We start from the raw sequence: 27,867 nt of genomic DNA, 5'->3' as shown, positions 1-27,867 counted from the left end.
TGAATAAAGGGAAAAAAAGAGTGTCCTTGGACAGAAGGACAGTTTTTATTTTTGCTGCTCACACTCAGTATTACCTTTGCAATGGTGTGGAGTCATTTTGCAATGAGCATGCTAACAATGCTCACTGGTTTACTGATATAACACTGACAAAGTAGGACGATTGTTGGCAATATTCGGCACGTTTTCGCTGAAAAACAATCAAGCGGCTTATCAATGAGATTGGGGTCGAATGTCTTTAAGTGGCGTCTTAATTGATTTGGCTTCTGGCGGTCCGCTATAATTATTTTTAGACACAGTAAACAGTCTTTCCTCATCACCTACAGTATTAGAAGTCAAAGCTAAAAGGCAAACGGCACGAACAAAGCGCATTCTCGGCGGCCGAGGTAGAACCGTAGGTGAGGGCGGTCGTCCTGACGATCCCAAGCCGAAAATGGCACTTATCGGGCGGCGGCGTGAGAACCGGACAAGACAGTGGGTTGCTGCGTGAGTGAGTCGGGTCGGAAAACGGCTTTCGAAAACGGCGGCGGCGCACTGCTCTTCATATTTGTTTTCTGTGTAATGAGTGCTCTTCCTTAGTTCAAAAATACTGCACGCACTCTGAAAATGAGAGCGCCACTGCCACCCACTGAGTGGATGCGCAAGTACACTTTATTGCAGTACAGCAGAAAAAAAAAAAAAAAAGCATGTTCCCCGAGGTCACATGCGCCCCCCCTGGCATCGCTCTGCGCCCCCCCCACTATTTGAGAAGTACTGTGCTACACTAATCATTCAGCCAGTGGAAAACCATGGAGTCTAAACATAAACACCTAGAAGTGTGTATATACATCATTTATTAAAAATGGTTTGATCCTTTTTTAATTACAATTTGCAAGAAATTTTGAACTCAATATCATGTAGCACATTCATTACCTCATCATTGAATGACAACTTTAGATGTGATATACAATGTTTCAGTGTACAGATAAGTCACATTACAAACAGGAATAAGTAAGAAAAGGCGCGCGCACACACTATGCATATAAATATTATTATAATAATACATCTCATTAAATTTATGGTCTAATTTGTGTATTTTTTAACTGTTTCCATCTCATTAAGCAGAATTAATATTTTTTTTCTTTTAAAGGCTAGCACTGATTGGGTCTCCACTATTCTTTTCTGACCTCTGGATTAAATCTAATTCATCATCAACCAGTTGGAGCACGGACAGATTGCAAAGGTCAGGATACATCTGCCGCATCCTTCAACTTTTAATCCAAACATGGTGGCTAAATAAAACTGCCCCCCCCCCCCCCAAAAAAAAAACAAATGGGTTCTTTCATTCTACATCATTATTTGATCCCTCAGATTACATGAGGCGTACGGTCCAGAGGGATTTTCTTGTTACTTAACAAGTTGTACTGAAGGGAGACTTTGTTAATCATTCTTCTTTGCAGAAGCCTAATGAAATGACGAAGGGGCTTGCACAACAGGAATTGTAATGCATTTTCAAACTATGGCTTTAAAAAAAAAAAAAGCACAAAACAGCTTTGAAATAATTTCTACAAATGCATGCTGTTTTGTATAAAACACAAAGCTTCTCGTCACCATCACATGAACATCTGCACCTTGGATGGGGGTAGCTAAGGTAATGAATCTTCTGGCAGAGGTTGTCATGACAACTAAAATCTCAAAGGCTATGATGCCATCGTGTAGAAGCATACAGGGACCCTGTTGGCTTATTAGGTCACGCCAAAACCACATTGCTCAGAAAAGCATAATTAACTGGGTCATTGTTGTGTCTGGCAGAAAATCAAATTTGAAAATGCTCAATTTTAATGTAATTTACTGGATGGGGGAGGGGGCTAGTGTACACAAAAGATACCAACATATGCTGCTATTTGTACACTGTTTAACTGGAAAAGATGAAGAGCTGTGGATATCAAAGGTGCCAGTGCAACCAATGAAACAGTGCCTCAAATGCCCAAAAGTACTGTAAAGAATGGAATTTCTATTATTAGATAAGAGACAGTTGGTCATATAAAGGAAAAAGGGAAAATATGCTTTGGAAACAAAACACGCATATGCAAGACATTTTAAGACATGTTACAAGACATGTATAACCGTCAATTCATGAGCACTCAAAACAGCCAAGCCAATCTGAAATATATTAAGCATTAAAGGCAATCATAGCATAAGTAAGTAAAATCTGATGAGGGGGAAAAACTTGAATCAAAAACTCACTATATTGAGGCCCTATGTTGCGTGGGAAACCAAAGTATATATTGTACAGAGTTGCAGTTCTTACAGTTGCATATTAAGGACCAGTGTTCACATGAAAGTGTGGACTCCAGATTCCTAGCTCAGACAGGTAGTGAAGCATTTCATCACAGCATCCCTGTAGGGGGAGGGAAATAGGAAATGGCCTAATTAGATCAAATAGACAAATACACTTCATAAGGACACACTATACTGCGACAGCCATGTGCTATGATGGATATGGAGCATATGAACCAAAAAAATTATCCAGTGATAAATAGGCCAACATCCCAGAGGACAAAATGCTGTGATGCGTAGGAAATGAAAAGTGACAAAAAAAGCACTTCCAGCCATTCTTACTATGATTGGGGTGGGGCATCTCATAAATAAGTGAGAATGTTTTGGCGGGGAAGCTCCACATGTTCATAGTGATGGCGGGGGCCCCCCGTTTGCCAGGTGCTCCGTATTGAGCAATGATGCAAGAGGAGTCATCGCCATGGCAACCACAAACCACTGCCATCTCGGTTCCCCTCACCACATTCTGTTCTTGCTATCAGAGTGTTGCTATGCAGACATTGCCTGCAGCCACAGTTACATTTCAGTGGAGGAGGTGTGAAGCCCATCAAGGTTAAAAGGAGAAAGGGAGGGGGGGGGGGTGAATCATAGCCTGGCCTAGGGGGAGGGGAGGTCAGTCTGCAAGAAAAAAGACTTGTTCCTTCGGAATCTTTGGCTGTGTAGACCAGCATCTTTTTTTTTAACAGCCGAGGGTTTGTTTTTAGTTTCCCTTGATGCTATTTTTGCATCACCTCACTGCTCCATGAATAAATGATACACATACTTCTGAAAAACCTCCCCCATTTTCTATGAATATGTAGAGCAAAGCTAGCCTCAAAGCACTGTGGGAAGTGCACATACGGCACGTTTCTGTACTTCACCTACTTTAGGTGAGGGAGCTTATGAACAGGCAGACAGGAAGGTAGGATTCATTAGAGGATCAAGTCCACTTGCCATGTGGTGATGTGGATTGCCTAAATTTAGTTTCGGAATTCAATTGTGAGGAAAAAATTGATAGCCTTAACATCTGGATGACAATTGTTTAATAAGCTTAAAACATTGATGTGCTGCCAACATAGTCAAACCAATTGAGAAAGGATTCAATTTTAGCAATAAATGAGCATTAGAATGTCAACACAACAAAACAGTCAAACTTTTGTTCTCAGGAATTTGGTTTGTAGAAGGGCAGCAAGACTGTCTTTGTTTTGCTGTCAGCATTTGGGTTGGGGGAGGGGGACAACTGGGAGGTTATAGCATGTTTCTCAGCTGTTAGGATGGATTATAGGGACACCAAAACAAACACAGCACCCAGGCTTTGTTGAGTAGATGGGTTCTCTCTCCAAATTAGACATAATCCTGCCTGCATCTGGATTGGCAAAACACTGCACCACTTGCTTGTGCTTGGAGGATGGCCATATGGAGGAATGTGACAGGTGAACTAAGCTATGTCTGTTTGAACAGTCAGTACATGGAGAATACCAAAAATGCAATCTCTGCCAACAGGTGTTCAAGACTTTTAGACATCTAATGATAGAAAATATAAAAAATGGGGGCAAACGGATCCCATGAAATTGAGAATTAACCTTAATTCTGAGTATTCATATCCAGATCTAATAACAATGTTCCTTGGAGCATCCCAACTTCGAGGAAAAAAAACACTAATCACAATGTCAGACAAACACTAGCTCAAGCAGCATACTTGTATTGGAGGGAAAAAAAGATGTTATTTTGATAGTACGATTAAAGCAAACATAATAATGCTTCAAAGTCCATGTGAAACAACAAGCAGTTATTTGTTTAAGTGGGGTGAATGAGTGTTTAGGGCGAGCGGGGGATTACCGCCAAATGGGAAAGACAAACAGTGGGACATTAAAGAAGTAAATAAAAACATGTTGTTGTCCAGTCGTCTCTTGCGTCATTTGGGCAGAGATTAAAAGATAAAAGCCATCAAGTGATGACGGCAACAAAAAAGTGTTTGTTTTTCGTTTTAGACTCAAGAGCAGACGCTTTACTCCAGTACACTTTTCGTGATTGTCTTACCTGGCAAAAGGAATGTAAGAGATGCTGTACCTGAAAGACAAAATATAGCCGCAAATGAAACATAAGAGCAGGAGTGAAAAAGCATGTATAAGAGGAAGTGAGTGTTGCAAAATTGCTACTGCATATTGATGAAAATTTTGTATCAAAATATTATTTACACACATTATTTATCAGCTACTTGAAATAACTAGGAATGTTTTGGATTTGTAATGGTTAAGACACGAAAGAAAATAAACACAAAACAAACAAACCCCACATCTAACTCAACTGCAGAGTCTGTGATGCCACATCATCATTACTGTGAGATTAGGGATGGGAATTCCGAACCGGTTCCTAGTGTTTCGAGGCCTCGACATCACATTGAAAAAGTCTTAACAATCCCTTTAATGATTCCTAAGGACGCATATTGCGTCGTGACGTGTCTTGTTGTCCAGACGCATCAAACTAGCATGGCACCAAGAACCACTCACTCCAAAGTTTGGCTACATTCACCAGGAAAGAGGGTGAAAATAAAAGGTTACGAGCATTGCAGCCGTAAACATAACAATGACAACACGTAGATTCAAACGCTCGAAAGTGTGTCTTCAATTCATGAGGAAAAATTACAACAAAGCGACTTGCAGTCATTGCAAGGAGGAGATAACTGCGTCGGGAGGGAATACGACTGTAATGTCCTCAGCGAGACGCTAAGTCTCAGTCCTGGCTATACAGCGGGCTAAACTCCCAAATGACAATGCAGAACATGTTGGTATAATATGCTGACTTTATTCAGCCGTCGTTATGACACCATCATTTCAAGAGTGAAACTAAAAATAGAAACGAAACAAATCAATTTTGTCCCCAATAACAAACAGGTTTGCATCAACGTAAATCAGCGATGATTAGCTGCTAATACAATAATAACACAAATGGTTAGCATGCGTCCGCTAGCATTAGCACATCGTTCAAACCACTATACAACTGCATTTAAGTGTCCGATCGCGAGTGGAAACACACAACACCAACACAAAAGATACATACAGGCGTTGCCTCTGTAGATATTTTACAAACATTAACAAAGAACGTAGGCTCGTAGCAGTGTTTCCCTCTCTCACGAACTCGCTCACCCTTCTTCTTCGCGTGTAAGCGCCCTCTTCTTCACGTGAGCGCGTTCTTCTTCGCGTGAGGAAGCGCAAGGGTGCCCCCTCTTGAGCGTAAAAGCACCATAAAAACTAAAAGGCATGCATTTCAATATAATGGTAAATAATAAACTTTAACACACGGGTCCCAGAACTACGGCCCACTTCCACATTTGGTCCGGCCCCCTGAACAATACCAGAGAGCATTTTGAAGTCTTTTTTCCCTCAATAGTGTTATTTATTTCCTGGCTTTTTTTCTGTGAGGAACTCAGAGAGGGTTATTTGGTTATTATCTACTTAATTAATAGTGTTATTATTATTTATTACTATTATATTATATTATTATTTTTATTTCATTTACTTTTGTTCCGTGAATAATCCAGAAAGGGTTATTTGATTGTGGCTTTCTGATAAAAAATATTTTTTTACATTTAGGCACTCCTGCAATCGTCACACTTTTTCTGTTACAAACTGACCCCGGCCCCTCATCAGAGAAGGGAAAAATTCGTGGCCCTCACAGGAAAAAGTTTGGGGACCCCTGCTTTAACACATATTGCCAAAGGCAGAAAAACGACCTATATGCCAATATATACCAATATTTTTTATTTCTATTAGAAAAATGTTTCAGTAAAATGTTACACATTCTTGTGCATTTGCCACTTATTGCCACAGTTAACATTGAAGCTTTGGGCCTCTTTTGACCTCGTTGTGAGTTTGTAAGGTTGTGACTTCTGATTAAACAAACTCGATGCAAATCAAAACGTTTGTTCTTTTTCCCCAAATTAGAATCGATAAGAGAATCGATAAAGAATCGAACCGTTAAGCAATATTGATAATCGTATCGGAATCGTAAAAATCGTATCAATTCACATCCCTAGTGGTGATGAAGATTTCAAAACAAAGACATTAAGACAAGATTGCCTAAAGAGCAGATAGTTAATAGCTATTTTAAAGATTTAGCTAATACGGTATTCAAAATCTGAGATGAAACAGTACATTAACCTAATGAAGTCAAGAAATAAAATATGATTTAGTACATATTTCTGTTAAGCATTGCTAATTTGTCCGGACTCTATTTAGTAATCATTTAGGCTCATGTGATCCTGTCTTGGGTTTTCAGCATTCATTGCCCTGTGCAGTGTCTGGGTCAGTGGCCATGCCTTATTTCAGAACTGCTTTCGCCTAGACAGCCCAGCTCCCGCGTGGGTGGGATCTTTACCATCGTTTGTTCAGAATGAGGCTGGGATGTGTGATTTGTGGTTTCCGTGGTGATGCCTTTTGCCACTCGAGCAAAAGCGGAAGTGAATGTTCCATACGTAGGTGAAATAGCAAGTTGTTACGACGCTGACAGTCATGCTGACGTAACGCTCTTTTTCCACCCACAGAACTGCCCAGTGTGCTTTCACTGACATCCTTTGTTGGCATTGTGCAAATATACTCGTTATAGTGCTCTAGCAAGCAAAGAAATGCTCATATTCACATCACACACACAATTTATGTTGACTAATCTTCAAGGAGTCAAAAGTATGAATGGCTTTAAAGTAGAGTAGAATAAAAACTGTTGATTGGTCAGAATAAGAATGACTGCATATTTCTGCTATTCAATAACAATCATCTACTCAATTTACAAATTTTGTGTGGGTATTGTTTTTTTTCTAATTCCCTCCAAAAGACTAAGAAAAAGACTCACAAACTCACAATTTGTAGACAAAATATTGAGGATACTTGTAGCCCAGATGGCAAGACCGACAGTCAGTTCAATTTACAATTTTATTTTTTTAAAATGTGTTGACATTCAGTATATGAGACAATCAAGCTGTTATATGAGGCTAACCATAATATGGTCATCCAGAAGTCTATGCAGACTTCTGGACGAATTTTCTATTGAGGCATCTATCACGACCACAGCAGTTAGAGAGGTCAAACAATAATGTCAGTTCCCACTCAGCGACAGAGTAAATTTGAATGTGAATAGTTGTACATTTCTTCTGTATACAGTGGGGCAAATAAGTATTTAGTCAACCACTAATTGTGCAAGTTCTCCTACTTGAAAATATTAGAGAGGCCTGTAATTGTCAACATGGGTAAACCTCAACCATGAGAGACAGAATGTGGAAAAAAAAAACAGAAAATCACATTGTTTGATATATAAAGCATTTATTTGCAAGTCACGGTGGAAAATAAGTATTTGGTCAATACCAAAAGTTCATCTCAATATTTCGTTATGTACCCTTTGTTGGCAATAACTGAGGCCAAACGTTTTCTGTAACTCTTCACAAGCTTTTCACACACTGTTGCTGGTATTTTGGCCCATTCCTCCATGCAGATCTCCGCTAGAGCAGTGATGTTTTGGGGCTGTCGTTGGGCTACACGGACTTTCAACTCCCTCCACAGATTTTCTATGGGGTTGAGATCTGGAGACTGGCTAGGCCACTCCAGGACCTTGAAATGCTTCTTACGAAGCCACTCCTTTGTTGCCCTGGCTGTGTGTTTGGGATCATTGTCATGCTGAAAGACCCAGCCACGTCTCATCTTCAATGCCCTTGCTGATGGAAGGAGATTTTCACTCAAAATCTCTCGATGCATGGCCCCATTCATTCTTTCCTTTACACAGATCAGTCGTCCTGGTCCCTTTGCAGAAAAAAAGCCCCAAAGCATGATGTTTCCACCCCCGTTCTTCACAGTGGGTATGGTGTTCTTCGGATGCAATTCAGTATTCTTTCTCCTCCAAACACGAGAACCTGTGTTTCTACCAAAAAGTTCTATTTTGGTTTCATCTGACCATAACACCTTCTCCCAGTCCTCTTCTGGATCATCCAAATGCTCTCTAGCGAACCGCAGACGGGCCTGGACGTGTACTGGCTTCAGCAGGGGGACACGTCTGGAAGTGCAGGATTTGAGTCCCTGGCGGCGCATTGTGTTACTGATAGTAGTAGCCTTTGTTACTGTGGTCCCAGCTCTCTGTAGGTCATTCACTAGGTCCCCTCGTGTGGTTCTGGGAGTTTTGCTCACCGTTATTGTTATCATTTTGACGCCACGGGGTGAGATCTTGCATGGAGCCCCACATCGAGGGAGATTATCAGTGGTCTTGTATGTCTTCCATTTTCTAATAATTGCTCCCACTGTTGATTTCTTTACACCAAGCGTTTTACCTATTGTAGATTCAGTCTTCCCAGCCTGGTGCAGGTCTACAATTTTGTCTCTGGTGTCCTTTGACAGCTCTTCGGTCTTGGCCATAGTGGAGGTAGGAGTGTGACTGACTGAGATTGTGGACAGGTGTCTTTTATACCGATAATGAGTTAAAACAGGTAAGTGGAGCCTCGTTAGACCTCGTTATAAGAAGTTAGACCTCTTTGACAGCCAGAAATCTTGCTTGTTTGTAGGTGACCAAATACTTATTTTCCACTCTAATTTGGAAATAAATTCTTTAAAAATCAAACAATGTGATTTTCTGTTTTTTCCCCCCATTCTGTCTCTCATGGTTGAGGTTTACCCATGTTGACAATTACAGGCCTCTCTATAGTCTTTTCAAGTAGGAGAACTTGCACAATTGGTGGTTGACTAAATACTTATTTGCCCCACTTTATGTGGTTTGATATGATTAGTGGACAGTTCAGGCTGTAGTATAAAGCAGTGGTACCGGTCTGTGGCGCAAATGCTACCGGGCCACAGAAAAATAATAAATAATTTTATGAATGACCACATTATGGCCGGTGCCTCTTGAGTCGACACACCAATTTGCCTGCCTGCTCGATTGACTAATCCCAGTGGAGATGGTAAATGGTGTTATACTTATATAGCGCTTTTCCACCTTTCAAGGCGCTCAAAGCGCTTTACACCATCTTGCCACCCACCTACTGGTGACGCAGCACTATGTAGACGTCGCCTTCTAGTGGTGGCCGCCATTACTGAGGTGTTTACACACACTTCAGCAATGGGGTACTTCTGGTCGTTTTGCTCGGATTATTCAATAGATATAATAATATAACTGGATAGGATATCGTCATAGAAATCAATTGGAGCTAGCATGTATTTTTTATATCTACCAGTATGTGCGCTTTCCTTGTCGAAAGCCGAAAGAGAATGCCACAAAGGCTAGTTGCGAGATTGTTGAAATTATTAATTAAAAATAATAATAAAGCAAATGCAACATACAGAATGGCTTGCTAAAAGTTGCTTAAATATATTGTTGTACGTAAAGGACGTCAGTAAAGGTCGGCCACCCACATTTTTACCACAACAAATCTGGCCCCCTTTGCAAAAAATTGGACACCCCTGCCTTAGAGTGACAAAATTCCTCCATTATTGTTGCTAAGGTGTGTTTACTAGTGACGAGGGGGCAGAGATAAAGAGGCTGGCAAGGACTTAGTCCTGTGTATAAACAGCACAGTTGGATAAAAACCTGTCCATCTCTCACTTGCCAGGACCACATACTGTCTGAGGTAGATTAAAGTAGGCCGATGATGAGTCAGGCACCACCTGGCTAAAACCATGCTGACCTACCTGGCAAACAGTCATGCATGTCTTAAAGTAAGGCTACTCAGTTCCACTTAAAGGGAGGAATCAGTTTGATTGCTCACTATCTGGATAAAATAACATAACAGCTACTTGGCAACTACATTAGTGACAAATGACTGTTGCAATCTTTAGTCTGGTGTAAATATACACCAAACCGCTAACTCATTCTTCCGTGACAACTAAAAGGGGGACAGAAAATGAAGCATAAGAGTTGATTTCAATGGGCTTCGTGCATTTTAGAATGTGTATTGGCGGCAAGAGTGGAGAAAAAAAAATCTTATCACTTTGTCACCATGGCGCAAATTTCACTCTTGCTTAACATTTAGTGACGACTGTTTTGAGAACACCAACTGTTCATAATTTAGCAAATTTTTCAAAATTGAAACATTTTAACATTGCCAGATTTTTGTTTGAAATTGTTCTCCGAGGAAAATTTAATTTTCTGTATTTTCGTAGTTATTCCATAATCTGATGAACATTCAAAACTACATACTTGGCATTTACAGTGGTTGTTTGTACTTACCACGTCATTGCTAGAAACTGGAGAATACAAAAAATGATGGCCAATCCCTTTTTTTGCCACTGCAAAAAAAGTGGTATTTTAAATGCAGTAAAAACACATAATAATCATGTCTTTTTTTTGTCTTTTGTGAACTTACCCAAAACGCTGAGCATAACGTTAAGATGAGGCAGAGCTGTTGGGAAAGTGAAAGAGTTTAACAGTCTATTTTCAATACTGTCATTACCTGGATAATACCTACTAGTTCTTACAAAAACATTTTAATTGGCTCCAGAACTCTGGAAAAAAAAACAATTACCTGACCCTAATCTTTTAAGCGTCGATGTCCAATAAGGCTAGACATGCAGTATTTAAATGAATTAACACTTAGTGAAAACACTGAGTAAGGGATGCCAGTAATGTTCTTACCAGCATAACGATGGTTGCTATAAGTCTCGTTGGCTCAAACATGCGCTTTAACTGCTTTAGTGGTCCCATAAGGAAGCAGGTGCTATAGACAAGACAGGTTTTGAATATGATATCATAGAATCAAGCCAAAATTAATGGTAAATTTTATTCATCATTTTCCAATTTTGAAAACGAACAAAAATGCCAATTTAAGAACCCAACTTTCATATGTTTAAAAGACACAATTACAAAAGTAGAACCAACAGTTAAAACTCAATGAGAGCAGAACACACGCATTCAAGCTTCCTTCCTGACGCTTCAAAGACGTCTGTGAATGTAACCTGACAGCAGCTTCCCCCTCTGATGAGCACGCTCTTTGCTCAGCTGATCTTTTGAGTGGGAGGACAGTGCCTGTGAAGTATCACGTCTGTTAGATGAGACTCTGTGGGAGATGTGTTAAAACTTGGAAGGGAATACAGCACCCAAATACATACACATACGACTGCAGTGACCTAAGGGAATTCAAACAGCATTTTCCTAGTCTATGCTGCTGAACAAAATAACTGGCAATATTGTAATATGGGCAAGTGAAACGCCGGCATCCTCCCACAAACTACGACCGCTATTCGAAAAAAGGTTTTTGGACCCTCCCCTCTCCCACTCGGGCCCCCTAGAGGACGAGCCCGGGTGCAGCCGCACCGCCAGCACCCCCCAAGCTTTGCAGCAGAGTAACTACTTTTCAAGAGTAAAAATTAGTAGAGAAGTGGAAAATGACTAGTCAAACAAATTGAAATATTCATGCTTGCCAAGGTATTCCAAGTATGGATTCCAAATGGTCGCAAAATACAACATTGTTTGCTGGCACAAATCATTATAGCTCTATGATTACCTTAAGTCTTACCTGGCAAGAGCAGCAATGTTGCCCAATGTGTAGAAAACTGCAAAGAGTTTGATTCCATTTGGAAGAAACAGCAATGCTGTGCCCTATATTGTAAACAAATAAGTTATCTTAGCAACAAACAATAATATTAATTTGAAATTATAACAACTAGGGGTGGGAACCTCTTGGTAGCTTATGATACGATTCAAGTCACAATGCAAGGTTCACGATAACGATTATCTCACGATATGGCGAAACAATTATTGATACAAGTAAGGAAATCATTCTCCAATTCAAGCAATAAACAGAAAAAAAACTCTTTTCATGCTTCTGCTGTCAATTTCAATGAGTTTATCACTAGTAGCATTCGTTCATTTGCTGCCATACCTCCCAGTTCACACGAATTGGACGTGTAAGGCAGTCTATGGCCGTCAATGAGTTCATATTGGGGCATTTCTGGTCACTTCCTGTTGATTTTGGGATATTTCTGTCACTTCCAGTTAATTTTCAGTCACTGAACAGGAAGTGACCCGGGAATGTCCCAAAACGAACAGAAAAAGACTCAAAATCAACAGAAATTGACATATAATACCCTAAAATTAACAGAAAGTGACCTAGCGTGGCATACAATGACTCTCTGAGAATCTTGTTGAAAAGGCACAGATGGTGCTGTGAATGTTTATAGCTCCTCAGGTGAACAATCTCCAGTTAGTTCAAAGGGTCCTGATGTTTAATTTTAATAATTTTTGGAAGGGTTCTAAAATGTGGTTGTCTTGGGCCTGTCTAACATTTTGGACAGTTCTACATGCTGTTTGTCACTGTTCTGAAAAAACCACTGGTATAGGTGCGTTTTAAAAGTGAGTCACTATTAGGCCTGAACGATATTGGAAAAAACTCTTATTGCGATTTTTGGGGGTTTGCGATATACCGTAATTTCCGGATTACAAGCCGCTACTTTTTTCCCCTCATTTTGAATCCTGCGGCGTATCCAATGATGTGGCCAATTTATCAATTTTTCTAATGACCGCCAGGAGCGTTTGAGCATAAAATGTAAGCTTAAGACACGTGCAATATATGTGTCGAGGAAGACGCTAGTTTGCACTCTTACCCGTATCTTAATTTTGTGCTTTGTGCACGAATAAAAGTAGCAGACCCTCATCGTTGTGCATAAGTAAAATTAGCATACCCGCATGATGGAAAATGCTAGAAGGAATGGATATGACGTGCCAAGTTGAATTGAAGGCTTGGATGGCCAGCGGCGTCAGATCGTTTACAAAAGTGGCCGTATGCGAAGAGCAACTTTTGCAAAAGTGACAGCGTGGAGCAGCATGAAAAAAATCCACTATCACCAACGGGTTTCCAAAAGCCGGTCTGCTGCGTGACGAAGAGGATGACACACGCTTATGAGTGAGCTTGAGGAGTCAGCTAAGTGCCGTGCTGCTGGCGCTGTTTGGAAAGAAAATTGAAGGTATTGTAACGATGACAAAGAGTAACCCGTTAAGTTAGGTTGCAATTCTTTATTTTGGAAACTCGTCGAACAACACACGACTGCTGCCTCTAGCAGCCGACGCACACACACAGACACACCCACAACAACAGCACGTCTCTTGCTCTTCTGCACCTCACTTACCTGTAAGTCACGCGCTATATCATAACCCAATTCGTTAAAGTATGGTATTAAAACTTAGAAAACTGTGTATTCCTTTATAAATATTTCAGTTTACTATGTGGGCACACGCGGCTTATAGGCAGGAGAGGCTTATGTGTGTACAAAATGCTTTTTTCTTTAAAAATGTACTGGGTGAGGCTTGTAATCAGGGGCGCTCAATAGTCCGGAATTTACGGTATTGCGATTTTATATTGTGATATTAAAACTAGAAGAATTTTCAAAAGATATCTAGAATGGCTCTGTTTGGGAAAGGCCTAAACGATATAAGAAAAAAAATACTTTGAGATATATATATTGCCAAGGCTGCACACTTACTGTTTGCAAAGGTTGCACTGGTTGCACCTAACTTACTTCCCACTTCTGACTAGAGGTGGGAATCTTGGGGTGCCTAACGATTCGATTATAAATCATTATTGATGCACCCCCCCTCCCCTGCTTTTAATGTTTCGTACATTAGTTCCAATTTTTTTCGAAAATCCTCTCAGGCTAAACCAAACTACTATTTCAGCATCAAGTTAACAGTTCAAAACAGTAAATAAAATACTCAAGTCCCCATTCTGTATCAGCAGTTTTAAACTACATTCAATTTATTTAACGTTGTGAATCAACCGTTAAAGTTGTTAAAATTGCTCCTGTTATTCCATAATTTCCCTTCTGTCTACTTTCGACATGTAAAAGTTTAAAACTGTTTCGTCATTTAAAAAAAGATTCAAGTCAAGATTTTGTCGATTTAGGAGTATTTTAGACAAAAAAAAAGTTAATTAGGTTCGCTACAACAGAGCTTTCCAGAGAAGTCTACTACTTTAAGATGGCGGCTGTTTACTAACGCCAGCAAGTCTGTCATTTCGCATCTAGTTCTCTATACATGTTCTAACGCAGCCGTCGTCTATGATTTTGCATCTAGTTTTATATACAGTATATGTGATATCTACCGGAGCATTATGTGGCCATATGTTTGTAGCAACGAGCAACTGGGCGTTGTTTGTCGCAGCTGTTGGCCGCAGCCAGGTATTTTTTTTTTTTTTATCTAACGGCATGAGTTGAACACAATATTTACTCTTGGTTTGTTCCTCATTGCATCCCGAAGACCGCGGTGACTGTGGTTTAATTCCGCTTTACCTGGTATAATTAAATAATCAGAATTCGGATGTTTGTGAATCGTTCTCGAATCTTCCGCGGCCGAATCACGAATAATCTAACAATCGAAAATTTCGCACGGCTCTACTTCAGACTGCGTTGCAGGTTTAACGATGATTAATACATTTGGGCCTTTGATCGTAGAGCTACGGACGCTTCCCTGGCCAGATCAAAGCTACAAACCTGTCAGTCATCGTTAACGTTGAGTACCAAACGCCAGATGTACTGGTGACCAAGAAAAACAGTTTGCCAGAAGGAGGTAGGGTTAGAGGCTGTAGCACTGTACGAGCATGAAGCAGAAAAACATATATATATTTTTATCTAAAAACCCCGAGCCTTTTGGCCCGATTACAATCCTCTGAAAAATGGTGCGATCGACCCAATGTCTGATTGGGGACATCCCTAATTTATATAATGCCATTTAATCCAGGCTTGCTGTGTATATAAAAAAGATCCAGGATCCGCACACTTGCTGCTTTTACGAAAACAACAGTTAACATAAGCCTGAGTTATGCTACCGTGTTGCGGTGACGGCGAAGAGACTACGGCGTCAATGAGCATTTGATAGTTCTGCAACGTTGCTCTGTATTTCACCGTCACGCCACTATAGGGGTGTATCGTTGTGTTTCTAGGGTTTTGGGGGACTCTTGACGACTTCAGGTTTTCTTCCAGTTACACTGCTAAGCTAAAATGCTAACGGAGATGAAACGCTTGAATGTGGATCTTCAGCTCATCAACACTGAACAACAAATGTTGAGCCGCAGGCGACGCAGAAGACTGTTTCGGAAGCAGTCTGTCAGACTGTTGATGCCATCACATTACGAATTCTAGCGTCAGGTGGAAGCCAGTAAGCTGTGGCAGCTAGCTTCAAATTGGCGTCGAGCACTGTGTCCAGCGTTTTGTCAAAGATCTGCAAGAATTGTGGACAGCCGTCCAGCCCAATTTTTTTTTTGCCGTGTCCTACAACCAGCCGGTGGGAAGCCATAGCAGATTTCTGGCGGCTATGGAACTTCCCAAACTGCGTTGTAAGCTTTGATGGTAAACACGTTATCATAAAAGCACTGAGGCACTCTCAATCAGTGATGATGTATCAAATGTGTGAAAGGTCTAGATAAAAATTAAACATCAAAACAACTCTTTTGACACCAAACCTGTGCTTTATTCTTCATATACTTGAAGTGTGACACGTAAATAAGTCACAGTAGCACTTGCAGCAAGCATATGTACACAATAAAGGATGAAGTGCACCAACCAAAAATACGACATCAAGTGATAGAAAGGTTTTGGCCGACTAGGTCACCGCTTCGTGTTGCCATTTGATTCTGAACACACATATGCTTGTCTCGGTGGTTCTTCCATTTTATCATTCAATCGCTGGCTGAACTCCAGCCCCGTATTTTCAGCAATCTCCTCGCACGAATTTCTTGCCATTTGGCAATCTTCATAATGTCTTGACCAGACATTGTAGAAGTTGTCATACTTGCTCTTTGTTGATACTCTCGTGGGCTTGGTCCATTTTAGCGTTTAGCAAAATAATGTTTGACAATGGCGGTGATTTCGTGCTGAACCGGAAACAACAGTCTGAGTGGACCAATCACAGTCCATTTCCACCACGTCACACGCGTTGACGCGACGTGAAGTCAGAAAATTGTGAAGGAACACGAAAGGCTACGGCGGAGGGTCGTGAATCAGGTCTGCTTTGACGCCGCAGGTCTGCCGCAGTAGCATAACTTGGCCTTTAACATGTTAAAAAAAACAAAAAACAAATTCTTGCGATGTGACTATTGCGCATGCGCACATTGTGTTGGCAATGTTCAAACAATATACAGTGGTACCTCAACTTACGATCGCTTCGACACACAATCTTTTCGACATCCGACATAAAATTTGACTCGCCATTTGTTTTCTACATCTGACGACATGCTCGAAATACGACGACATGAAAGCACCGCAGACGAATGCACGGTAAATTTTCTTGTGAGAGAAATCAACACAGGTTTGGAAAAGGTTGGTACAAGGGGTCAAACAAGAAAAAGGTGACACCATTGAAATGAAGATGCAAATTATCGAAAAATATGAGTGTGGGGTGCACATCCGTGAAGTGGCTCAATAATACATCTCCACGGTCCTCCTCCGTTAAGTTAAAATGACAATTATTACTGTGGTAACATCCCTAAAGAAATCGCCAGCTTCGTCAGGTTTTCATAATTTATTTCATAACTTATCCAACACAAAACACCTCCTGACCTCCAAAGTTGACGATGTTCTCAAGAAAACATTGAAAGCGAAAGTAAACTCTCAGCCGCTTGGCTACCCCTCACTCTGTCACGTCAGCCATGCGGCATGTTCAATTACAAAAAGAAATGTCCGCCACATTAGAACCAGATTCGTTACACTACTACAGGAATCATTATTATTATTATATTATTAGTCAGATTTTCATTTATAATTTATTTGTTTTGCTATGTGTAATTGCCATTTGTAATAGTACCAGCAGTATTTATTAAGGATTTAGTGCAGGTTTTTGGGCTGTGGAACGAATTAATGGGATTATAATGCATTCTTATGGGAAAATCCTACTCGACATGCGACCATTTCGACTTACAAACAAGGTCCTGGAACGAATTAACTTTGTATGTAGAGGTACCACTGTATTGTGCAGGCCTAGTGTTGTATCACTGTGGTTTACTTCTTTTTACTGTTATTTTGTTTTAATATCTTCCTTGTATTGTACGGTTGTAACTTGGACCTTGAGTCTGTTAATAAATCTCTCTATCAATGCCCCCAAAACCGGGAATGCTCTCATTTCAGTGCCATTGATGGCGCCAGACGTCCAATCTGTTTTGATTGGGAGGGGCGAATAAATATAGCGATTTTTTTGCGGGAGCATATCGATAACCTTCTAGAATCCAAAGTATCGTGATATATCACCATTCCAATATTTTGTCACACCTTTAATTACATCTTTGAGGTAATCACTGACTTCACCATTCATAAGCCAAATCAAAGCTTGAGAGTTGAGACTATATTGTGCTCTACAGATAATAAATTAAATATATAAATTTTTACCAGTGCCAAGGAGTAATGTATAAATGGTGGGTTATCAATGCCAATAACTAGGACATTAACTACGACACGCAAATACTGCCTTCTCCAAAACATTGATTCACTTTGCGCCGAATCCCCAGGGCATTTATAAAATACACACCAGACAGCTAATGAAATATGAAAAGAAAGTGGCAGCACTCACAAGTATTGAGCACAAGATGCCTGAGGCGAAGCATATGACAAACCATTTCACCCTGGTACTGTAGCTGAGCGAGGTGGCATCGAGGACCTAGAGAAAACAATAGGAGGATGTCACAAGACAAGGTCACCCAGAGGCCTGCACACTTCCTACTTATGGTTAACATATTTTATCATCAAAGACACTGTAACGAGCGGGCTCTAACGGGATAGTTAGTTTACACCACCATTAACGAGACTCAACAAACTAAACTGTATGTGGGATGTTGTTGAGGTGTCTCCTATATGTCCACTTATTATTCTTATTTAAACACTGAATTACAATGGTTGTGTCTTTTTAGTACGATAATAACTAAATCAATCACATGAGGAACTCGAGGATGAAGAGCTGTTTCCTAGTGACGGGATCTGTCGTTCACTTGAGTAAACGAATCCATTCCGGATCGTTCAGTAAAAAGATTCGTTCAAACGAATCGTTCAACGAATCGTTCGCCCCCCTCATCTCCCTCCCCGTCCAAATGAATCGTTCGGTTACTGAACGGGAAGTGACGTTGACGAACGAATCACCAAAGACCGCTTCGCAGTATAACTGAACGGGAAGTGACATTCTTGGTCCCTCCCTCTCTCTTGCAGACAGGCTCCTCATTGACCGCTCGTCGTAGTTTCAGTAATGAGTGACAGGCAATATCATTCTGCTTTCACAGACAGCCTCGTCTCCCTCCCTCCCGCTGCTGCAAAAGCGAGGGAGAACTTCCGCGTCGTCTGTCCTAGTTCTATGGGCTCAAAATCATGGCTCGTGCTTGCATTTCGATTTAGGACACGGTTAAACATTTTCCTTTTGTGGGAGGAGTGGGGGTTTGGGGTCGGGGGCGCACGGACTTTCTTTAGCATGTTCTCGATCACATAAACAATGCTGCTGCTAGCCTGCTACCAGCCAACGCAGCATGCTTGCTGTCACGAAAATAAAAATAATCGAAAGTTTAATTTCTAAATATGGAACGACCAACACATCATATTTACCTCTCGCTCTGTTGTATTTTTGTTTTTATGCTCATCACTATTATTTTTAGTCACTATTGTTAAAACTATAGGTGTAAATAGCTAGTTGTCGAATGTGCTGCTCTGAAATAAAGACAATACTACATATTGATATTTGCCAGTTTAATTGCAAATCAGTATTAAGATGATCATATTGAATTTTTGCACTGGTATTAATAAATAAAATAATCCGGTCAACTCCCCTGTCGTCCCCGCATCTCAGATCGTCAAATGCTGACGAGAAATGATTGCTTGCTCTTTACGATGTCGCCTTTCTACCCTCATTAGTCTGTTAAGAAAAATGTAGACATATTGCGACATCTCCCGTGTCCGCGTGCGTTGGTTTGGGGCGCTTGAGTAGCGCATGATGGACGGATTGACATAATTTGTCTAACCAACCGAAACGCTCTGACACGAAAAAAATAAAATAAAACACTCGGAAAAAATTGACATGTATATACAGTTTCATTGCAAATCAGTATTATGGTGATCGTATTGAATTTTTGCACTCGTATTAATAAATAAAATAATCCGGTCAGCTCCCCTGTCGTCCCCGCATCTCAGATTGTCAAATGCTGACGAGAAATAATTGTTTGCTCTTTACAATATCGCCTTTCTACTCTCATTAGTCTGATAAGAAAAATGTAGACATATTGCGACATCTCCCGTGTCCATGTGCGTTGTTTTGGGGCGCTTGAGTAGCACATGATGGACGGATTGACATAATTTGTCAAACCAACCAACACCTGACACGGGGAAAAAAAAAAAACACTTGGAAAAAATGGACACGTATATACCGTTTCATTGCAAATCAGTATTATGGTGATCATACTATATATTCTTTTTTTCTGTGCACATATGAGGTAAATATCGCTGCAATGAAGCCTCCATTAGTGTTGTATCGGTCGCGAACGATTCGTTCTTTTTGAACGAATTGTTTTGGTGAACGAGACCGAACTAATCATCATCTGCACTGATTCGTTCTATTAAGGTGGTGCTTGTTCGCTGCGTGGGAGGGCGTTGAGCAAGCGGCAGCGTCTTCTGACATCGCACACGACCAATCAGACGCCAGCCTCATCGCGGGCAGGGGAGGGAGCGGAAACAGAATCAGGGCGTTTGTCACTCACGTCCACGTGTGGCCAATAAGCAGCCAGCGTGCAGGCAGGGGGGCAAGACTGAGTTTTGTCACTTCCCGTTCAGTGACTCGGTCCTCCGGTTCCTGACCTAGCTTGCTGCTAACTTGATTTTCCAGTAATGACTATGCGGTGAACGAATCAGAAAATGAAAGGAAATGACTTTGTCACATATTTGTTAACGTGGAGCCTATCAAATGCTGCTCAAACAGACAAAAACACCACACAAATCTAGCGAGCATTGTTTAGAGTAGTACTTTTCTCAACAAACTCGTGACTGCCTATGACCACATACTATCAAATTTACAGTAATTTAAAACACGGGTAGCTACGAGGCAAGCAAAAGCTGAGCTGCGGTCGCGTGACGGCAGTGAAGCGGGCAGAGAACTGTCACTATATGGAGGCTTCATGGCAGCGGTATTTACCTCATATGTGCACAGAAAAAAATATTTAGTATGATCACCATAATACTGATTTGCAATGAAACTGTATATACATGTCAATTTTTTCCCGAGTGTTTTTTTTTTTTTTTTTTTTTCGTGTCAGCGTGTCGGGTGTTGGTTGGTTTGACAAATTATGTCAATCCGTCCATCATGTGCTACTCAAGCGCCCAAAACAACGCACGCAGACACGGGAGATGTCGCAATATGTCTACATTTTTCTTAACAGACTAATGAGAGTAGAAAGGCGACATCGTAAAGAGCTAACAATTATTTCTCGTCAGCATTTGACGATCTGAGATGCGGGGACGACAGGGGAGCTGACCGGATTATTTTATTTATTAATACCAGTGCAAAAAAAACAATATGATCACCATAATACTGATTTGCAATGAAACTGTATATACATGTAATTTTTTTCCGAGTGTTTTTTTTTTTTTCCTCGTGTCAGGTGTTGGTTGGTTTGACAAATTATGTCAATCCGTCCATCATGTGCTACTCAAGCGCCCAAAAACAAAGCACGCGGACACGGGAGATGTCGCAATATGTCTACATTTTTCTTAACAGACTAATGAGAGTAGAAAGGCGACATCGTAAAGAGCAAACAATTATTTCTCGTCAGCATTTGACGATCTGAGATGCGGGGACGACAGGGGAGCTGACCGGATTATTTTATTTATTAATACCAGTGCAAAAATTCAACACGATCATCTTAATACTAAAAAACAAAAATACAACAGAGCGAGATGTAAATATGATGTGTTGGTCGTTCCATATTCAGAAATTAAACTTTCGATGTATTTTTATTTTCGTGACAGCAAACATGCTGTATATGTATGTGTGATCAAGAACCTGCTAAAGAAAGTCCGTGCGCCCCCGCCCCCTACTCCCCTCACAAAAGGAAAATGTTTAACCGTGTCCTAAATCGAAATGCAAGCACGAGCCATGACTTTGAGCCCATAGAACTAGGACAGACGACGCGGAAGTTCTCCCTCGCTTTTGCAGCAGCAGGAGGGAGACGAGGCTGTCTGTGAAAGCAGAATGATACCGCCTGTCACTCATTTCTGAAACTACGACGAGTGGTCAATGTGGAAGAGAGGGAGGGACCAAGCAGTGTCACTTCCCGTTCACTTATACTGCGAAGCGGTCTTTGGTGATTCGTTCGGCAACGTCACTTCCCGTTCAGTAACCGAACGATTCGTTTGGGCGGGGAGGGAGATGAAGGGGGCGAACGATTCGTTGAACGATTTGTTTGAACGAATCTTTTTACTGAACGAACCGGAATGGATTCGTTTACTCAAGTGAACGACAAATCTCGTCACTAGCCTCCATATAGTGACAGTTCTTTGCCCCCTTCATTGCCGTCCCGCGACCGCAGCTCAGCTTTTGCTTGCCTCGTAGCTACCCGTGTTTTAAATTACTGTAAATTTGATAGTATGTCGTAATAGGTAGTCCCGAGTCTGTTGAGAAAAGTAGTACACTAAACCATGCTCGCTAGATTTGTGTGGTGTTTTTGTCTTTTTGAGCTGCATTTAATAGGCTCCACGTTAACAAATATGTGACAAAGTCCTTTCCTTTCATTTTTTGATTCGTTCACCGCATAGTCATTACTGGAAAGTCAAGTTAGCAGCAAGCTAGGTGAGGAACCGGAGGACCGAGTCACTGAACGGGAAGTGACAAAACTCAGTCTTGCCCCCCTGCCTGCACGCTGGCTACTTATTGGCCACACGTGGAAGTGAGTGACATACGCCCTGATTCTGTTTCCGGTCCCTCCCCTGCCCGCGATGAGGCTGGCGTCTGATTGGTCGTGTGCGATGTCAGAAGACGCTGCCGCTTGCTCAACGCCCTCCCACGCAGTGAACAAGCACCAACTTCATAGAACGAATCAGTGCAGATGGTGATTAGTTCGGTCTCGTTCACCCAAACAATTCGTTCAAAAAGAACGAATCGTTCGCGACCGATACAACACTACTGTTTCCATAAAATGCTGTCAAGGCATGCAATCCACATCTGAATTGGGTCATATTCAACCAATCTAACTCATGTCGTGTAAAAAGTGCAATGTCAGAATCTTACCTTAGTTTATCCTCCTTTGGACAGCGTGTAACAAGTATTGATTAATTAATACACACGTATTGCAACAATATTCACAATTTATAGAGTATACAAAAAGAAGGACGCCATTGTGAGAACAGTAAATAGCAACATTTGACTTAATTCGCAGCTTCGAAAAGCAACAGTTGAAAATTTGGAAACATTTTATCCCAAAGAAAATGTAATGGTTAAATTTCATCAATTATTGGCAGAGTAATCCTTTTGAGTACAGTAAACTTTACATTGTTGACAGCATTAGCATCGTATATATGCTGCCGTTTACTGGAATTATGCTCTACCTGCGCCGTAAGACCGAGTTCTTCGTTCTCCTCTCGGCCGTTTAGCACACGACGAAGCTTGTCCATGGTCTCAGAGATGTGAAAATTTAATTACAAGTTAATACAATCCTTCTTTTTAAAACTACTTCCGAACATTTGAAGAATATTGTCAGAAGTTGGAGCTATAAAGCAACTAATTTAGCAACTTCCTGGATTCGCCTATTCTTACAAACTGATTTGAAGTCAGTATTGATGCGAATATTTACGTTGACGATGTATATCATCATCTATTTTCTCTGATTCCAGATCAGTTATGCCAGTGCAGGGCGGGAACTTCCTCCTTTCCACTCCCCCACTTCCTGTGATACGTCAACATGAAGTGTTTGGAAATGTAAAGTTGGATTTTTTTTTTTTTTTTAATTGCATTCAAGATTTGGTGTTTTTTTTTTTTTTTTTTTTTTTTTAAACAAAAAATGAAGAAGAACGTATTTTACTTGACTGTCTACAAGTAAATGTATTTCTCTGACACTTTTCACTTTCGTTCTTTCATAGTTTGTTGACCTCTAGCGGTATATAGTTGTCAGCGCAATTTAAAATACACCGGTTTTTTTTTTTTTTTTTTCTTTTGAGATTTATTTTAAACTAACTGCGCGCATGTTCATTTTACAAACAGAAATGTACAATTTTACGAACAGATATGTACAATTCTACATTTGACAGATTTGCATATTGGGTTTTGTAAGAATGATACTATATGCACAAGATGGCAAGGCAAGGCGAATTTATTTGTACAGCACTATTGAACACAAGGCAATTCAAAGTGCTTTACATCACACGAGGCTCATAAAAATCACATTAAATCAAAAGAAAGTTAAAACATAAACAATCGAAACAGGAAATGAAATTATATATACAAATCGCATTAAATCAAGAATAGAAAATTTTAAAAAAAAATTGACATCAGAAATAATAAAGCAGAAAATTAATAAAAAGCGAATAGCTTGAAATTTGAAATATATAGACAGTTATGGCAAGGGCGTAGGTTTGCATAGGGACGGAAGGGACTTAACACTACCAACTTTTCACCATGCTCAAATTGTCCCCATCACTTTTAAGCAACCGCATTTGCATTATATAATGAGTTGAGTTATATAAGTAATTTAGATTGTCTTCCCATATGTTGTAAGGATAGAATAGACCCTACTATTATTAAGTGAATTATTTTCATCATTTTCGGACTTAGATACAGTGGGGAGAACAAGTATTTGATACACTGCCAATGGGTTTTCCCATTGGCAGTGTATCAAACTGTATATCCCTTTTCACTTGCTGAATGTACCAGTCCACGTTTGATTGGCTGATGACTTGAGCCCCCCAGCCACATACCCACACTGCCCCACTGACAGCCCGACAGGAATACATCATGCTACCGCCTCCTCCGCCCCCTTCAAAGAGGAGGTATATTGGCATTTTTTTTCAAGCAGCAGCCACTGTAAGTAATGTAAAAAGACGTCAATGTTGTGCAGTTGGTGGAAACACCACTAATTTTGCTGCTTAAAGTCCAACCTGCATCATAGCTAGCCTAGCATTAAACTTGCTGACCTGCAAAACTACTGCGGTCAGGCCCGCCCCCATGAAGAACAAAGAAGTCAAGATAGCCGTCCCTCACGTACTGTAGATCATTGTTTACATTATGTGAATCACAGTAATGCAGCGTGGTGGCTTTCCCTTTATTAAAAAAAATGTACTGACATAAAAAAAAAAAAATCTGTGAAATGAAATCAGACATCAGAATTTCATGACAGTACTTTGGTTTGAGTCTTGGGGTGGCCTAGGATGGCTCAGATGTAGATCAGTCCTTGGATATCTCAGATTTTTTTTCATTATTTTTTTCCCAAATCACTTTTATATTTCAGTACTTTGGTTTGAGTCTAGGGGTGCTCCAGTGTCCCCCAGAAGTGGACCCATTTTTAGAAACTTCCCCGTCTTTTTAAATAAAGGGACTTGCACTTCAAAATGTTTCTTTAGTAGTTCTTGATTCAAACAAAGGGTTGAATGGACTGTTGTATCACCTGAACTAATACACATGAAAGTTAGTATAAGTAAATATAAATTTCCAAATATTTAATTGATAGGCTAAATTTTAGCCTATCAATTAATTAGGTTCATATTGGTGAGAAATGTAGCCCTGAGCCCCGTTCACCTAATCTGTTTGGTCTTATTAATGTCCTGTCCCCAGCAAAAAGTGTTATGCTGTTACTGTATAGCATTCCCACCAATGTTGAGACCAAACCTACGCCCTTGAGTTATGGATATGCTGTGATAAACAAAAGCGTTTTAGCTGGGTCTTTCAGCATGATAATGATCCCAAACACACAGCCAGGGCACCAAAGGAGTGGCTTCGTAAGAAGCATTTCAAGGTCCTGGAGTGGCCTAGCCAGTCTCCAGATCTCAACCCCATAGAAAATCTGTGGAGGGAGTGGAAAGTCCGTATTGCCCAACGACAGCTCCAAAACATCACTGCTTTAGAGGAGCTCTGCATGGAGGAATGGGCCAAAATACCAGCAACAGCGTGTGAAAAGCTTGTGAAGAGTTACAGAAAACGTTTGGCCTCCGTTATTGCCAACAAAGGGTACGTAACAAAGTATTGAGATGAACTTTTGGTATTGACTAAATACTTATTTTCCACCATGATTTGAAAATAAATTCTTTAAAAATCAAACAATGTGATTTTCTGTTTTTTATTTCCACATTCTGTCTCTCATGGTTGAGGTTTACCCATATTCACAATTAAAGGCCTCTCTAGTATTTTAAAGTGGAAGAACTTGCACAATTAGTGGTTGACTAAATACTTATTTGCCCCATTGTGTGTATATATATATATATATATATATATATATATATATATATATATATATATATATATATATATATATATACAGTGCCTTGCAAAAGTATTCGGCCCCCTTGAACCTTGCAACCTTTCGCCACATTTCAGGCTTCAAACATAAAGATATAATATTTTAATTTTTTGTCAAGAATCAACAACAAGCGGGACACAATCGTGAAGTGGAACAAAATTTATTGGATAATTTCAACTTTTTTAACAAATAAAAAACTGAAAAGTGGGGCGTGCAATATTATTCGGCCCCCTTGCATTAATACTTTGTAGCGCCACCTTTTGCTCCAATTACAGCTGCAAGTCGCTTGGGGTATGTTTCTATCAGTTTTGCACATCGAGAGACTGACATTCTTGCCCATTCTTCCTTGCAAAACAGCTCGAGCTCAGTGAGGTTGGATGGAGAGTGTTTGTGAACAGCAGTCTTCAGCTCTTTCCACAGATTCTCGATTGGATTCAGGTCTGGACTTTGACTTGGCCATTCTAACACCCGGATACGTTTATTTTTGAACCATTTCATTGTAGATTTGGCTTTATGTTTTAGATCATTGTCCTGTTGGAAGATAAATCTCCGTCCCAGTCTCAGGTCTTGTGCAGATACCAACAGGTTTTCTTCCAGAATGTTCCTGTATTTGGCTGCATCCATCTTCCCGTCAATTTTAACCATCTTCCCTGTCCCTGCTGAAGAAAAGCAGGCCCAAACCATGATGCTGCCACCACCATGTTTGACAGTGGGGATGGGGTGTTCAGGGTGATGAGCTGTGTTGCTTTTACGCCAAACATATCGTTTTGCATTGTGGCCAAAAAGTTCAATTTTGGTTTCATCTGACCAGAGCACCTTCTTCCACATGTTTGGTGTGTCTCCCAGGTGGCTTGTGGCAAACTTTAAACGAGACTTTTTATGGATATCTTTGAGAAATGGCTTTCTTCTTGCCACTCTTCCATAAAGGCCAGATTTGTGCAGTGTACGACTGATTGTTGTCCTATGGACAGACTCTCCCACCTCAGCTGTAGATCTCTGCAGTTCATCCAGAGTGATCATGGGCCTCTTGGCTGCATCTCTGATCAGTTTTCTCCTTGTTTGAGAAGAAAGTTTGGAAGGACGGCCGGGTCTTGGTAGATTTGCAGTGGTCTGATGCTCCTTCCATTTCAATATGATGGATTGCACAGTGCTCCTTGAGATTTTTAAAGCTTGGGAAATCTTTTTGTATCCAAATCCGGCTTTAAACTTCTCCACAACAGTATCTCGGACCTGCCTGGTGTGTTCCTTGGTTTTGATAATGCTCTCTGCACTTTAAACAGAACCCTGAGACTATCACAGAGCAGGTGCATTTATACGGAGACTTGATTACACACACGTGGATTCTATTTATCATCATCGGTCATTTAGGACAACATTGGATCATTCAGAGATCCTCACTGAACTTCTGGAGCGAGTTTGCTGCACTGAAAGTAAAGGGGCCGAATAATATTGCACGCCCCACTTTTCAGTTTTTTATTTGTTAAAAAAGTTTAAATTATCCAATAAATGTTGTTCCACTTCATGATTGTGTCCCACTTGTTGTTGATTCTTGACAAAAAAATGAAATTTCATATCTTTATGTTTGAAGCCTGAAATGTGGCGAAAGGTTGCAAGATTCAAGGGGGCCGAATACTTTTGCAAGGCACTGTACCTGTATATATATATATACAGTGGGGAGAACAAATATTTGATACACTGCCGATTTTGCTGGTTTTCCCACTTGCAAGCCATGTAGAGGTCTGTAATTTGTATCATAAGTTCTCTTCAACTGTGAGGGACGGAATCTAATACAAAAATCCAGAAAATAACATTGTATAATTTTTAGATAACAAATTTGTATTTAACTGCATGAAATAAGTATTTGATACATTACCAACTAGTAAATATTTCGGCTCTTAGTTCTTTTTTAAGTGTTAAAAAAGTTCTCCACTCATTACCGGAAGTAACTGCATCTGTTTGAACTTGTTACCTGTATAAAAGACACCTGTTCACATGCTCAAACAAACAAACTCTACATCTCCACAATGGCCAAGACCAAAGAGCTGTGGAAGGACATCAGGGATAAAATAATAGACCTGCACAAGACTGGGATGGGCTAAAGGAAAATAAGCAAGCAGCTTGGTGAGAAGGTAACAACTGTTACGATTGAAATGTTA

General features: G+C 40.4%; 1 protein-coding gene across 2 annotated transcripts; it reads right to left on the bottom strand.

Annotated features, from left to right (window-relative positions):
* Positions 1-753: 753 nt before the first annotated feature.
* Positions 754-23,095, bottom strand: sft2d1 (SFT2 domain containing 1). Of its 2 annotated transcripts, XM_057848784.1 has the most exons (8): positions 22,812-23,078; positions 17,812-17,898; positions 11,777-11,859; positions 10,897-10,978; positions 10,628-10,663; positions 10,492-10,550; positions 4,333-4,362; positions 754-2,377 (listed from the first exon to the last, which is right to left on the bottom strand). In XM_057848784.1, exons 1-8 carry the CDS (start codon positions 22,875-22,877, stop codon positions 2,338-2,340), a joined length of 483 nt encoding a protein of 160 aa, XP_057704767.1. In that variant the 5' UTR covers positions 22,878-23,078; the 3' UTR covers positions 754-2,337. The 2 variants fall into 2 exon arrangements, with proteins under 2 accessions (XP_057704767.1, XP_057704768.1); XM_057848785.1 differs by lacking the exon at positions 17,812-17,898 and having other exon boundaries at positions 22,812-23,095.
* Positions 23,096-27,867: the final 4,772 nt, after the last annotated feature.

The sequence above is a fragment of the Corythoichthys intestinalis genome, chromosome 10, assembly GCF_030265065.1.
Source record: "Corythoichthys intestinalis isolate RoL2023-P3 chromosome 10, ASM3026506v1, whole genome shotgun sequence".
NCBI classification, from domain to species: domain Eukaryota; kingdom Metazoa; phylum Chordata; class Actinopteri; order Syngnathiformes; family Syngnathidae; genus Corythoichthys; species Corythoichthys intestinalis.
This window is presented reverse-complemented; position numbering and strand designations above follow the sequence as displayed.